Raw genomic sequence first — 15,559 nt, 5'->3', positions numbered from 1 at the left:
GATGTTGGGTATTAATCTTAAACTTATATCACAAGGTCATAGTGAGACTTAAGTATAGTAGCAGACACTCTGTAAGTGGCAGCTGTGTAACCTGTGTCACCAGCTTGAGCTTCAATAATCCCACATCAATTTTTTTTTTTTTTGAGGGCCTATCTCACAGTGGCCCATGCGGGTAGCGAACCAGCAACCTTGGTGTTATCAGGACAACACTCTAACCAACTGAGCGAACCGGCAACCTCCCAACATCAATTTTTATTGCAGTAAAACACACATAACATAAAATTTGCCATCTTAACCATTTGTAAGTGAACAGTTCAGTGGTATTAAATATTCACCTTGTTGTGCAACCATCGCCTGTCATCCATTCTCATATCTCTGTTCATCTTATAAATCTGAGACTCTATACCTGTTAACAATAACACCCCATGCTCCGCTGCCCCCCAACCCCTGTCAATCACCATTATATTTTCTGTCTTTATGATTTTGACTACTTTAAAGTACCTCATATAAGTGGAAGCATACAGTATTTGTCCTTTTGTGTCTGGCTTATTTCCCTTAGCATTACGGCTTCAAAGTTCATCCATGTTGTAGCGTGTGTCAGAATTTCCTTCCTTTCTAATCTACATTTCTTCTTATCAATTCAAGTTGCCATCTGGTGTTATTTCCTTACTTCACAGCTTTCTTCCCACCCACTTGTTATTGTCAATAGATTACCTGTCTCTCTTATAGACTTAACAAGACAATTATACACATAGTTTTATGCAATTGCTTTTTTAATCAGTTAAGAGAAAAAAATGCAGTTATACTCTCTTTTGTAATTACCTACATAAATACCTTTAACTGGGAATCTTTGCTTTTTTTATTTTAATTACTGCAGGGTGTCACTTGCTTTCAGCCTCCTCTATTACTTATTTTAAGGTGAGTTGGCTAGCAATTCACCTCAAAATAAATACTGAGATTCCCTCCGTTTTTATCAGAATATTTTTACTTCACCTTTATTTTTATAGAGCTATTTCCCCATTTACTTCTGTCAGTTTTGCTTCATGTATTTTGATGGTCTGTTGTTAGGTGCATAAATGTTTATAATTTTTATATTTTATATTATAGTTAACCTTTTATTAATATAAAATGTTCTTGTCTCTTGTAAACTTTTTTGATTTAAAGCCTATTTTTGTCTGATATTAGTATAGCCAATGCTCTCTTTTGGTTACTATTTGCATGGAATGTCTTTTTCCATCCTTTCACTTTTAATCTATTTGTGTCTTTGGATCTAAAGTGAGCCTCTTAGAGACAGCGTATAGTTAGACCACGTTTTTTTCCTCAAATCTATTCTCCTAATCTGTGTTTTGATTGGAGAGTTATTCCATTTACATACGAAGTAATTACTGGTAAAGAGGGACTTCTGTCATTTAGCTATTTAATTTCAATGTTTTATAGCACTTTTGTCAATTTCCTGTACTGTTGTCTTCTCTTGGGTTTCACTGACTTTTTTTATAGTGAAATATTTTCATTCCCTTCTCATTTTCTTTTGTGTATATTCTATAACTATTTACTTTGTGGTTACCATTAAATTTTACATCCTAAAGTTATAACAATCTAATTTGTCTTCATACTGCTTCAAGTTAGTGTTTCTTTTTATTTCAACCTTCAGGATTCCTTTTACCACTTCTTACGGGGCAGGTCCAGTCATAACAAATTCCCTCAGCTTTTGTCATAATTGTCATATTGTGTCAATGTCATAATTTCTCTCTCACTTGTGAAAGGGCAGTTTTGCCAGATACTGGAATCCTGGATTCCAATTTTTTTCTTTTAGCATTTTGAATATATCAGCCCACTGCTTTTTGGCCTCCAAAGTATCACAGGAGAAAACTTCTCTGATTTCATTCCTTAAAAGGTGCTGACTTAGGTATGCAGTCACCTGGGGTGACAGAGGTTTCAACAGGTGTTTCTGTCATTATTTCCCAGATTTCTCTTTTAAACCATCTGCCTTTATTGGTATTGATGGAGGAATATTTTTCCTGTGAGTCCCCAAATGATGTAAATGATATTGGATCTTCTGGCAGTTTCTGGGTGTAGGCCGGGATCGTGTCTCGTGAGACCAAAGAATGGAAACACGGACCCAGGAGAGGCAAAGAGTTTTTAAAAGAGGATAGTTTATTAAAAGCAAACAGTCAGAGCTCCCGAGCGGGAGGGGTCCCAAATGGGGGTGCCCACGTGACTGAGGCAAAAGCTCTTACTTTTATACCTTCCCTTGCCTGCTTGGGGAAGGGGAGCTGTTTGAAGGGAACTGTTTGAAGAAGGGAACTGGCGCCTTCTAATGAAAATCATCTCCCAGGTTTGATCTGCTTGCCCATCCTAAAGGAATCAGCAAAGTAACCCACTCTTACCTATCAGATCTGCTCCATCTGTCAGGCCAAAAGGAATTTTATGATTAACCTCAGGGCCTTGTTACATTTTGCCATAGAGGGAAGGAGTGATTTCAAAACCTGGAGTTTTGGAACATGGCTGTCTTTGTTTATTCCACCAGGGACCTCCCTGTCTACCTAGGGACATGCTAAGAATACTGTCTCAGTATCACATTCAGATGTTCGCTCCAATTGCCACTTGTTTGCTGTTTTTGATGATGCTCTGGGGCATAAATTGCTCTGCAGTCTGATCCAATTAGATTTGGGCCCTTTTGGAGAAGTTTTTGAGGTTTGTTAGGACTCCAGGAGGGCTCTTCTTCTCTCCCTTTCCCTGTCTCTGGTAAATTAGCTAGCCTACAGTTCATTTAGATTGTTGCTCCAGTAGAACTATCAGCCTCCTCTTAATTGCTTACGACTAAATTCCCCATTGTTCTTGAGTACCCTTAGGCTTGAACTGCCCCCTATTCTTCCATCTACAATCAGTTCCTCTGGGAAGAGCTTCAGAGCTCTTGGTTTTTATGGGCTGCCTCTCCTCTGGGGATATTCTGAGTCACTGCTCTGGAGTTAGGAGTGAGGACCACTGCCTGCTTCTCTAGGATTGACAGGCCAGCTTTATGAGCAGAACTCAGTTTGCACGGAAGCCTCTTGTCTTTTCGGGTTGGCTTGCCTGGCATGGAAACTTTACCCTATAAGCAAGCTAAGGAGAGGTGATCAGGGGCCCAGTATTCTTGACCAACTGCACTTGGGGCAGAGCCTCTATTCTGAGTGAAGAAACGGGGTCCTGATCTCCTGGCTGCACTTGTCTGGAGTTTAGCATTTGCAACACAAGGCTAGAGGGGCCTGACAAACACTGACAGCCTGCCCCTACTGGGAGATATCCTAGACCTGGATTGGGAATTGGAAAGAGAGAATTGTCTTCTTGGCCGTTATCACTCAGAGTGGACTTTCTGTAGCACTGAGCTGTGTGCATGTCTGTGTGGGAAAGAAGTGTTGGGAGAGGATAGGTGTGGCATAAATGTCACACTTTTATTAATGTTCTCACAGAGATTTAGATTTTCCCGAATGTCTCATTTGCTGTACGCCCTTAGGACAACATGCAGACTTTAAATGGTTGTTTAAATTTTTTCACCAGTTATAGTAGTTATGGTGGGGAGCAGGTGGGAGCTCCTCATGTAGCCATTCCAGAAGTCATTCATTTATTATTTATTTGAGTTTATATATATATACTTTTTTTTTATTGGGGAATATTGGGGAACAGTGTGTTTCTCCAGGGCCCATCAGCTCCAAATCACTGTCCTTTAATCTAGTTGTGGAGGGCGCAGATCAGCTCCAAGTCCAGTCGCCGTTTTCATTCTTAGTTGCAGGGGGCGCAGCCCACCATCCCATGTGGGAATTGAACCGGCAACCTTGTTGTGGAGAGCTCGTACTCTAACCAACTGAGCCATCAGGTCTCCCCTTGTCTATTTTTAATATTGGAGTCTGTCTCTCTAAAAATAGTTTAAAACAATTAAAGTTTATTCATATCCCTTAGGATATTTTAAAAATGAAAATTTCATAATCTTAAAACCCAAAATGCTGTGAATTTAGAAAATAAAAATTATCAACAGATTTTTAGTTTAAAAAATATTTATCATTCAGAAAAAAAATCTCAGAATAAAACCACATCCAAGGTAAAAAAGATATAAGACATGGAATTGCAAGAGACTATTACTTTGAGCAAACTTTTGTTATTTTAAGTACGATAATTACAATTGCTTTTTTGCTTGTCTGTTCATCACTGTTTGTGCTGATATTTGTCTTTTACATCAAGGATTGTATTTTAATACACAACTATATTAAACTATAATGCCCAGAAACATTAGTTACTATCAGACAAAAGCTATGCGCTTCACTCACTGATCATCCAATTCACTTTCCAGTATTAGAAAGAATAAGAACCAAGCAGGCAAATTTGTTCTTTTTTTTTTTCCTTTAAATGCTATTCATGGCTAGCTTTTAAAAATTCTGGAACACAAATGGAGTTTTCTTTTTATACATCATATGGTCTTCTAAATATATTATCTCACTACTGACTATAAAAGCCATAGATGTTAGGTACGTGTGTGAATAATTTTTTTGATAACTAATGATCAGAGAATATTAACTTAAGCCAAAAAACCTATCAAGTGAAACTTTCATTTGCCTTCACCATTAGTATTATAATTCCAAGAAAGGGACTACACAAATTATAGTTAAAAGAAAACAATCTCCTCATGTACTTGGATTTCCAAGTAAAAAGGTTTGCTAATAATTTTAAACACTTTTTCTTTACTGCAGTAACAGAAATATTTTTAGCATACATCATATCAGGTATACACTAAAATTAGTAAATATTCAAATTATTTTACAAAAATTTAAAACTTCTTTAATTTGGAATTTGACAATTCAAACTATGCAGCAGTTCAAAGTGAAGTTTGTATTTGCATTATAAACAAGTATAAAAAGAGTGGCAACTAATTCTATTCTAATTCAGAAACCCACTTTAAAGAATCTAAGCAGAATAGTTGCTTAAATGTAAATGGCAAACAAAACAGATGACCACTTGTCAGGGATATTTTACAAGGGAATTTCTTCAGGGTTTGGAGGTTGAGCTAGTGTTCAATGATTTCGAAGTCCCTTCTAATTCTAAAATTCTGTGATCCTGAAGTTTTCCAGCAGTTCTCTTAAGAAACATTTATTTCTTCTCACCATTATTGCCAGATTATGTCACACATAGGTGGAAGTTTTAGTATGTTACTATATGTGCTTCAAATAAATGCCATCTTTCAGAATATACCGCATCTTCTCCCCATTTGTTTCAGATTGGGATCTTTGTCCCTGTTTCAGCCTGAGTTTCACTATGCTTGAATAGGACCTATTTCAGCCTAAATGTTCTCTTTTTCTTGGCAGCGTGATAAATACAATATACAAAGTGAATTTTAAAAACATTCAATATGTTAAATGTCAAAATCAGAAATAAGCACCTATACCTCAAACTCCCTATGTTCAACTATGATAAATTATTTAAATGCTAACAGTTGATATACATGTTGCTTTCTCAGTTCTCTCCAAATAGGAATTCATGTCTATTATGAAAAGAAAACAGTTCAGGTTAAATCATAATGCAAAGATGTTAAGTAATTATGATTACCACTTTAACAATTTAATGTTGGATTCTTGGTTCTGGAGACACATACAGATTTTCTTTTTATGTAGATGACAATTTAGATCAAAAACATATATTTTGACAAAATATTTACCCACATATTCTCCAGGAATTGCTAGAGATTAAATGTAAAAACTACTTGGAGACTTTGTAACTTCCAAAAACAGTGATGAAATCCATGAATAACTGGTAAAAGTCTTCTGATTCATTAGAGTTAGCTCTAAATGTTATCAGACTACATAACTTCAAGTAATCTTCTAATCATAATTTTCTATTTTTGAAATACTGATTCATCAAAATCAAATCTCCATGAGTCAAAGTACTATTCACTGGCAGCCAGGCAGTGAATTACATGGAAAACCAGGCCTACAAAAGACACCTTTGAACATCACTGTCTCACATGTTTAATACTGCCTTAAAAGGTCTCTTACTCTTCAAAGTTCTCAGTGTACTTTGAAATATAATAATAGTTGGAACAGTTATTCTAAATTTAAGTTGATAAGTCTTATGGCAGTATTTGTTTACTCGGAACATATTTCATTTTAAATATATGTAAAACTTATCACAAAGTCAGAATGTAATTCACAGTTTGAACAGAAACCTCAGTGTTTAAAACTCAGCATTCAGGAAAATAAACACTACATATTAGGTTGCTTTTGAATACAAATTATTCATTTAAGTAAATGAGATATAATTTCTAATTTGTATTAGAAGAATAATTTTTTATGTGAAGCCTTGACCAAAATCATTATAAGTGAAGTTCAAGATTACCACATTATAGTATAATGCCAGACATGCGGGGGGCCCACTTTTTAAAAATCCATTCTTTATAAAGTTATTTAACCATATTAATTAGGTATGGAATGACTCTTCATTTTCTGCTCTGAAGACAACCAATCTTTTTTTAAGTATTGACTTGCCAATTTATCTTTGACAAGTGATTAAGAAAGATAAATGAATCTGATTTTACAAATAACAATGTGTGAATGATTATACATATTCTGAGAAGTTGTGTTCCATAATTTAACTCATACTTCTAATTCAAAATAACTAAACTCTCCAATAAGCTGCATTAATTTTAAAATTTAAACATAAATCATCCTTACTGTACTGTTCATTCTCTTTCCTTTTTATTTTTACATTATTTCTGTAAATACTCAAATTAAAAAAAAACAAACCCAATCTTGAAACCAACTTACTTTGGAACTCTGAGGTTGATTTATAACTTTTAAATATTTTGTTAAAATGTAAAATCCCTGAAGTTACAAACAAAAAATTAACAATTTTACATTATATAACCAATTTATTTTTTTAAAAAAATATTCTGGATTGTTTTTATACAAGTAATTGTTTCATTTTTTCAAATGAAACTCCTTTATAGGCTACAAGAAGGTATGTGGTATTGCCCCATAAAAAACCAATACAAATTTCTTTTTTATGCTGGTACTTCAACTATTTCAAAGTAGTCATTTGGTAGAATCACATAACCTCTCTCTGATATGTCGTCTTTCTCTTTCTGGAAGTGTACAACCTCCTTTAATTTTTCAAGCTGCCGTTCTTGTCTTCTGCATCGTTGCTGTGCAGTCTTGAGCTTCTTTCTGAGTTTTTCCACTTGTTGTTCTAGCTGATGAATCCTTTTTCTCTGGTGCATTGTATCCTCCACAGTGTAGTTGTGATCACAGAAAACAGAGAGATTATCAGGGGTTTGAAGAGGAGGCATTAGTAATCCAATAGCAGCATCAACCTGGGAAATGGGAGGTGTCAAAGGAGGTGGGGGAAGCTGTTCTTGGGGCTCCAGAAGATCGTCCTTCTACAACAATGCAGAGCATGTTTGAATTTAGTAAACAGAAATAACAGTTTAAAATTCATCTGTGGAATTTAAGAATATTAAACTTAAAAACAAACGAATTCTTGGTAAAGAAACATTCCAAAATGAGAAAATAGTTTAAGTTTTAATTATACTTTTCTACTTGAAGTAGAAAGGGATGCAAGAAAGAGACAGAATAATGATTAACAAAATTTGCTTAAATACTAAGCATTTAAAACTGAGGAGAAAAATACTTTGGAACTAAACTGTCATTGGTCTTAAAGTAAATTACAAAGTTCACTTGAGTTTCTTAATGTGAGGATATTTAACTTTAATAAATTGTATTTTGTGTTTTTTAAAAGTGTATCACTGTTAATAGTGCTTATTTACAAGTGATGGGTTCCTGGTAACACTTATTTTCTTAACACTCCTCTGAATTTCCCAAATTTTCCACAATGAACACATTAATTTTATAAACAGAAACCAACCCAATATTTTTAAACACTTATTACCTTGTCATGTGGTTCAGTACAAAGAAATATTGTGGGTACAGCATTCTCTTTCAGTAACTTGTTGTTGCACTCCCTCTTAAAGCAGTCTGGAGTAAAGTGTTCCGAACAAATACTGCTATATTTGGTGGGTTTAAAGTTTTTTCTTCTGACAGCTGCCTCCCATTTTTTACAAAGGCTAGGTCGAGTAAGAGGAAACCTAAGAAGATGACATAATTCAGTTCTCTGACTTTATTAAAAAAAAAAAAAAAGAAAGAAAGAAAAAAGGTACATCCAAACTTTCCTGCTTAGGAAAGATCTTACATTGGTGTTAACACATTAAGGAGTATTTGATTAAAACACTACTTATGCGCTTTTTTTTTTCTGACAGTTTTTAATAGTGTCTTATTCACCTAAGTTCATTAAAACTGTACTTGTTTTGAAGATCCTATAAATAAAGTGACCACCCACTAATGTGGGATATAAATCACCCCTTCCAGCATGGTATTTTTTGATTGTTTGATTGACTGATTCATTTATTTTAGGGCGAAGCTCACAGTGGCTCATGAGGGCATCCAATCGACAAGCCTGGTGTTACTAGCACCACACTCCAACCAACTGGACTAACTGGCCATTCCACTGTTGTTTTTTTTAAAAAGCAGTAGTTTTTATAGAAATCTTTCTGATCACACAGTACTTTTTAAAATGTCAGATATAATGATGTATACAATCTAAACAAGACAGGCTGATTAAGAATTTACATAATGTAAAAATACATATTAAAAGTTAGCCATGCAGTGGGAAAAGTAGGTGATGAAAGGTTGGGGGTGGAGGGCCCATACACAGTATATTGTTTTTCCCCCTTCATTAGAGTAAAAAAACTTTCAATAACAAATGCAGGTATCATGTTTCCCTGAAAACAAGACCTAACCAGAAAATAAGCCCTTGCATGATTTTTCAAGATGACATACCCTGGACATAAGCCCTAATGCGTCTTTCGGAGCACAACTTAATATAAGACCCAGTCTTATTTTCAGGGAAACACGGTATTCCACACACTTCTAAATACACATGGGTAAATCGTGTAATTCTCTTATCTATCTCATTTATTATTGTTTAAATTTTTACATTGAAGACACTAAAAGTTTCAAATAAAATGTATACTATAGGGTGAATCTGTATTTTTTTTACCAGTAATTTTCTGTGTACTGTAAAACAAAATTGCCTGTTTATTATCTAAATACTGAGAATAGGAAGCTTCTAGTTCTCTTAGAATCAGTCTGACAAAAAGGAATAATCAAATTATATACTTAAATCATTAAAGAATTTAAAAACTCATTTTGATTTACCTCTTTATCTACTGGAATATGTCCAGTAGGCCAGATAAAGGGACGTAGGAAGAGTTTAAATTTATTGTGATTTTATTTTTCCAGGTCAAGGATTTAATAAGCTGGGGGGGACTGGAAAGAAGCCAAAGAAGGATGTTTCCAATTTATGTTCCAGTTTTTCCCATGTAAGGTATGCTAGAACCTTACTCTGTTATTATCATGAAGATCTAACCAATCTTTACGAAAGTCCCTTTTCTTTGCCTGGCATAGCTCTTCCCACTGCCACCATGTAGAAACTGGGGAAAGAAGTACTCCTAGAAGATTCTGGCTAGAAACGGCCTCTACCAGTGCAAAGTATGGTAGCAATCATTGGTAAAATTTAGCATATAGGGCCTTCTGACTCAAGCACTACAAGTGCTCAGGTTGTTTGTGAGGTTTTATCAAAATCTTTCCTATCTACTCCTCAAAAACTGTTCTTTTAGCTAAGGGATGAAATGCACAGGGTTAGCCCTTCTTTTGGTTGAATGAATTGTTTAACAGCCAGCAGAAACTCAGTAATTCTGATGAGTGAATGTCATCTTTTAGTTTGCAGTGTCAATGAAGGATTTTCCATATTTTCAGATTCCCTTTGAAACATCATGAGAAACAGGGAGGCGGGGAGCTGAACCCGTGTGATTGTGTTACAACCTCCTGACCTATTCCTACACTTTCAAAGTCCTGGAAAGGTCAATTCATCAGCTTTCAGAAATTCCAGTAATTCAAGAGGTAATATTAGGATATAATGAACTGAATCCTAGAAGTGGTAAATGTTCTAGCTCCTTCTCAGAAGAGAGGAAAAAATCAACACTCAACATCTATGCTCTAGGCACTCTTATTTCTGTATGGTCCCTCTTGTATTATATCAAGAATGTAAAAAATGCATCCACATCTGCTTTTAAACATAAATGACTTCCACCAAATAAAAACCTGATATTTAAAATTGTGCTATTGTAACTATTTAGCTATGAGTAATTCATGTAATTCACCACTGGTTCTAATTTCTTAGCTGTCATCATTTACAGCAGAAAATTCTTGCAAAAATTTGACGTAAACATAATAAAACTTGTAAATACTGTAGAATTTGGTTGAATGAAAATGCTATCGTGTCACCTCGCACATTTTGCAGGTATTTATCATTAAGTCATTTCCATTTTGCGGTTTTCTTTTCAAGAAAACATTTTCCCTCTAGGACTCTAATTGCCAGCACCTTCAGCATAAAACAGTCCTGAAGGCTGTGGGGTAGGTTCTATTCTACGGGCTTCCTCTGTGCACCCACAATAGCTCACATTGACCTTTATCATAGCACTTTATCATGGTCCGTATTATTATTGTCCATGTTATCATCACAGTGTGCTGAAAACATATACTCTTCATCTTAGCAGCACTAGAAACGGTCTCTAAAACGTAAGAGATCCTTAATGGTTGATTCCTAGAAACTGGGTCAAAAACATCCTCCCTGAAATCCTGGCCAAAAATCAATCCATAGTGATGCTGGGCCTAACATCCACAGCAAGGATGAAAAGAATGACTTCTTTTTAAAGGTCTCTGTTTCTATTTCAAATTTATTTCTAAAGAGTTATTACCACCTGGCTTCTCTATGACCTGGTAGTGAAATCCAGATGCCTCGCGGTCTGGAGACCTCACAACCCGCAGGGACTCGCTTGGAATTGCTCGCGGGTCCGAAACTCGCCAACCCCAGGCAGCGAGCAAACCTCGCACCGGAGTGGATCCTCAAACTCGAGAAACGATCACTACGGCTACGCGCGCCGAGATCGCGCAGCCCGGGGCTACCCGGCGCGGGCTTAGATCACAAGCGGGCACGCCCACCGCTTCCCCGCCTGGAATAGCACCGGAGGAACGCCCGGCCGCGCCCCGCCCCTGCCTCCGCCCCTCTCGTTAGGTCTCGCGCGGACACGCGCCTGGCTCCGCCCCCGAACCTGAACGGACGCGCGCCCCCAGCCCGAGCTGGGGCCAGTCCCGCGAGGCGCGAAGGGTACTTACTTGTGGAAAGAAACGGGCTTATCCTTATCGTATCGGTTCTTGCAGCCGTAGGCGGAGCAGGACTGCACCATCCTTTCGGTCCTCCGTCGCTTCACTTCTGCCGCCGCAGCTGGCAGGTGAAGCTGCTATCAGTGTCGCTGCGGTCGGCTTTGACACCCTCACTTCTTCTGTAGCTTTGGCCAACAGTTAGGTGAAGATAGCTTCACTCGGAAGTGACTAATGTGCCCGTTTTGTTATTTCCAGTAGCAAGAGGACCACAGCCATCTCCCCACTCCCATCTCCAAGATGGCGAAGGCAGCTTCAACCTCACTTCTCGCGAGGAGTTCGTCCTACCGTCTGTGATTAGCCCTGAGGTCAGAGGTAACGTTCCCTGAGAAGCAGACGATTGGCTGAGACCCGGCGTGTTGCCCGGCGGGCTCAGCGTTGCGGAAGTGGGCGGGAGAAGAAAGCTTCCGGAAGGAAGAAAGAAACAGCCTGGGAGTAGAGGCGAGGGGACCGGAACGTGAACCCGGATCGGGCTCCGCGGCCATCCTTTTCTTGAGTTAATTTATCTGGGGGTTTAGCGTGGAGAACAATACGGTCTGTTGGGTCTGCTGGCCTAAAGGAGGACAGGTGTAAAGCTGAGGTCGTTGGGTAATTGCGCCCATTTTTTTAAAAGGGCAGCCACTGATTGTATATGATTTGTAAAAATGTTGATGGAAACAACACAAAGGTCCATTACTGAACTGATTGTATATGATTTGTAAAAATATTGATGGAAACAACACAAAGGTCCATTACTGAATGAATAAATTGTATCGTCATATAGTAGACTACTATACAGCAATCAAAGAAGCTATGACTAATACAATATAGGTGGTTCTTACATGAATAAGTCAAATAAAATATACGATCCTTTTAGGTAAAACTAAAGTGAGAAGAGGTTACTTTGGGGGAGAGGCAATGAAGGGGGCTTATGGGATGGTGGTAATGTGTCTTGACTGAAGTGATGGTTAAACTAATTACCACTTTATAATTATCTGACCCTTATTTATTTGTAAAACGGTGTTTTTTGTACTTTAATAAAACAGCTTACTAAGCAAATGAGCCGCACAAAATATGCAGGACTGCCTTTTATTAGAGAATGAGCGATGTTTGTGTTCATTTGTTCTCTTCATTTGCCCATTTAAGTGAAAGACAATAGGGATAAACTGAAGAAGGTTAATTGGAAGTTTGATGTTTTTCAAAGTCTTGAAAGGCCAAGAGATAATTATTTACTAATATAACACTTTTTAAGGAAAAAAGATGTCACCCTTGATATTAAAAAAGTTTTGTTACAATTATTCTAGAAAGGTAAACTTTGTCTTGTTTAATAAACTGAGGAAAAATAAGACCCTTGTTTTGACATAGGAGAGGGCTAAAGATGTTTTTGAACACACTAATATCTAAGTTTAGGTTTTAATTTCTACCCAACTATGCTTTCTTTTTCTATAAACAATTTTTATTTAAAAAGATACTCTAGCATTCATTCTCTATGGGTCTCATTATCTTCATCTGTGGAGTAAGGCTGTAGCATGAAATGAGGAATTCTTAATTTTGAATCCATGAATGGTCAGTTCTTGAATCCCCTGAAAATAAATTGAAATTATACATACATGTGTATGTATGCATTCTTCTGGGGAGCTATCCATAGCTTTCACCTGATTTTCAGAGAAAATACAAAAACTAGCCAATTTGTAAGGACCCTTACAACGTTAATATTCTAGGATTAGTGAAACAAGATTTTCATGTAGCTAGAAATTCCAGGTTTTCTCTAGCACCGATTAGAAGGGTGAATGTTTTGATCTGAATATCAGGTATTTTTAAGTAGTTTTTAACTTTGTGTTTTAAAACATTGAAATCTAAACTATTACGTATCAAGTGAGTTTAAAACATCGTTAGCCCTTAACCCTCTCTTATGTCACATACTACTTTCCCATCAAAAGGCCTACAGCCAAATAGCACTACTCTTAAAAAGTAAGTAAGTATTCAAACATGCTCAGTGTTTTCTGACAATGTTTACTCCTCTCATGCACCAATCTGGGACATGGGATGAGTCAGAGGATGCAATTAGATAAAGATGACAGTGACTGATAACACCTCAAATTTGCTTGCAGTCTTGGACTTAGTGCTTAAATATTGATGCCATAAAAATGAGCTGGTTCTGATAGAACACAAAATTTCAATGATTGTCTTTATCTCTGTGATTGTCAACAGCCCTTAAAGCCTACTGGCCTGGTCCTGGGAGACAAGTCTTAGGGTCTTCAAACTTTGAGTGAGTGCCCTTTCCTATTCTGACTCAGTCGCAGGTTTATGGATTGCTGTTTGGCAAAATGGAAGAGCCTGAAGTACATTTCGTTTCAGAGAGAAGGGAGAGAGGCAAACATAAGAGACACAGTCTCAGGAAAGTACATTTCCTTTATCAAATACACACAAAAGGAATAGGTGTGGGGAATCAGGGTGCAGGCCTAATCTCTTAATTCCAATTCCACCCTTGTCCAGAATTAATATAGATTGCCCAGATCAAATTCTCCTCAAAAGCATTTCTACTTTTTAAATTTAAAAATACCTAAGCAAAATTAATTAGAAATGTGACAAAATACTTCATGTCCATTAATGAAAAAGAAAGCCATTGCAACCATTATATTGAATACTATTTCAGGAGTTCGGAATTTGAAAGCAAACAATATTAAAGAAACAGGAAGATAACAAGTACTTTTTAATTTTAGCTATATTGCTTTTATTCAAAAGAATAACTTCTTGACAAACTCTTAAATCACAAAGTTTGAACAAACTGTCAATCTTCTGCAACAACTCTGTGAGGTAGGTATCTGCACAGCCACAGGGACCAACAGTACTTTCTTCCCTTGTTGCTTTCAAAGGCTGAGAATTGTAGTAGCTGAAACCACTCTCCTAGTGGGCAGTTAGAACAATTGTTTCTTCCTCTTGTTCCCCACAGATCTGCCCAAGTTACCATCTGTTCCTGGGGTTGGACCATCTGTTTTTGTGAAGGTTACAATATTGTTTACAAAAATCCAAATTGTTGCTTTGATTTATATGATCTCAGTTTGAATCATAGAAGTATTATTATGTTTAAAACACTGATTGACTCTACTTGCTTTAAATACTCAGATACTTTCTACATTTATTATCAGGGATCAATAAAGATGGCATAGTAAGCAGGTCTAAAATTCTGAGATGTCAGCATGTTCCGTTTTCAGGTTGATAAGACCTCAGATCATACAGTGTTTCCGTATGTTACAAAAGTTGGTACAATACAACTCTACCAGGCAAGTTTTAAAAGGAATTGCAAATATTACAATAAATCATTATAACTAGAAATGTGACACTTGAAGCAGAACACATGCACAGAAAATGAAATCCTTTCAAAAATGACATTGCTACATAGCCCCACATAAAATTTATAATTGGTAGGAAATGCATTTCTAGTCTGGGATAACAAACTCCTCCTACTATTAGCTTTTCAAGTTGGTAACTGCAGCTGAAATGCTTTTCTATGAAGTATGCTACCTTATTAGATGTTTGATTTGGAAGTAGAAAATTAGGGTTTATGAAGTCTTGATATGTCATCTTTCTAGACCTTTCCTCGTAGGAGCACCCAAGCTATCCTACTCCAGTGTGTTCCAAAAGACTTCCAAAGCCCCAGTTTCGCTCCTGCTTTCCCCTCTTTGTAATAACCTTCACATCTATCTGAACCCATGCACGAGTCCTACTAAGAGTCTAATATCAGTTCTGTCACTTATTTGTGTGTGGCTAGACAAAAACCTTAACATCTATAACAGGGATTTCTTCTATGAAAAAGAAGACAGGGCCGACCAGGTGGCTCAGGTGGTTGGAGCACCATACTCCTAACTCCGAGGTTGCAGGTTCAATTCCCACATGGGCCAGTGAGCTGTGCCCTCTACAGCTAAGACTGAACAACTCTCCCTGGAGCTGGGGTGCCATGAGCTGCTGTGAGCGGCGGACTGAAGAATGGCAACCGAAGACTGGTGACCGACTGCCTGGGAGGGGAGCGCAAAGCTCATAATACCAGCATGGATTAGGGAGCTGTGTCCTACACAACTAGACTGGGAAACAACAGCTTGAACAGGAGTTGGGGCGCGGAGAGGCGGAAGAAAGGGAAAAAAGACAATACTTTGCCTTCTTCACATAACTGTCTTAAGAATAAAATGAAAAGTATGCAAGAAATTGCTTTAATTATAATGTGCTATATTTAAGTATTGTTTTCTATGACAAGCAACAGCTTTGTCCTAGGCCCAAATTAGAAA

At 37.1% G+C, this 15,559-nt stretch overlaps 1 protein-coding gene across 1 annotated transcript; it reads right to left on the bottom strand.

Moving 5' to 3' along the window:
* Positions 1-6,706: 6,706 nt before the first annotated feature.
* THAP1 (THAP domain containing 1) lies at positions 6,707-11,873 on the bottom strand. The gene is made up of 3 exons (XM_033104523.1): positions 11,253-11,873; positions 7,909-8,104; positions 6,707-7,399 (listed from the first exon to the last, which is right to left on the bottom strand). The coding sequence occupies exons 1-3, from the start codon at positions 11,321-11,323 to the stop codon at positions 7,025-7,027; spliced, it is 642 nt and encodes a 213-aa protein (XP_032960414.1). The 5' UTR covers positions 11,324-11,873; the 3' UTR covers positions 6,707-7,024.
* Positions 11,874-15,559: the final 3,686 nt, after the last annotated feature.

The sequence above is a fragment of the Rhinolophus ferrumequinum genome, chromosome 4 (genome assembly GCF_004115265.2).
Source record: "Rhinolophus ferrumequinum isolate MPI-CBG mRhiFer1 chromosome 4, mRhiFer1_v1.p, whole genome shotgun sequence".
In the NCBI taxonomy this organism is placed as follows: Eukaryota; Metazoa; Chordata; class Mammalia; order Chiroptera; family Rhinolophidae; genus Rhinolophus; species Rhinolophus ferrumequinum.
The sequence above is the reverse complement of the archived record's forward strand: the minus strand, read 5'-3'. Positions and strand labels throughout refer to the sequence as shown.

Coding starts and splice junctions, on each gene's coding strand:
- THAP1 (XM_033104523.1), bottom strand. CDS start 11,323: ATGGTGCAGTCCTGCTCCGCCTACGGCTGCAAGAACCGATACGATAAG. Junction 8,105..11,252: donor AAGCCCGTTTCTTTCCACAA/GTAAGTACCCTT, acceptor TCATCTTCTTAG/GTTTCCTCTTACTCGACCTA. Junction 7,400..7,908: donor GTACTGAACCACATGACAAG/GTAATAAGTGTT, acceptor GCATTGTTGTAG/AAGGACGATCTTCTGGAGCC.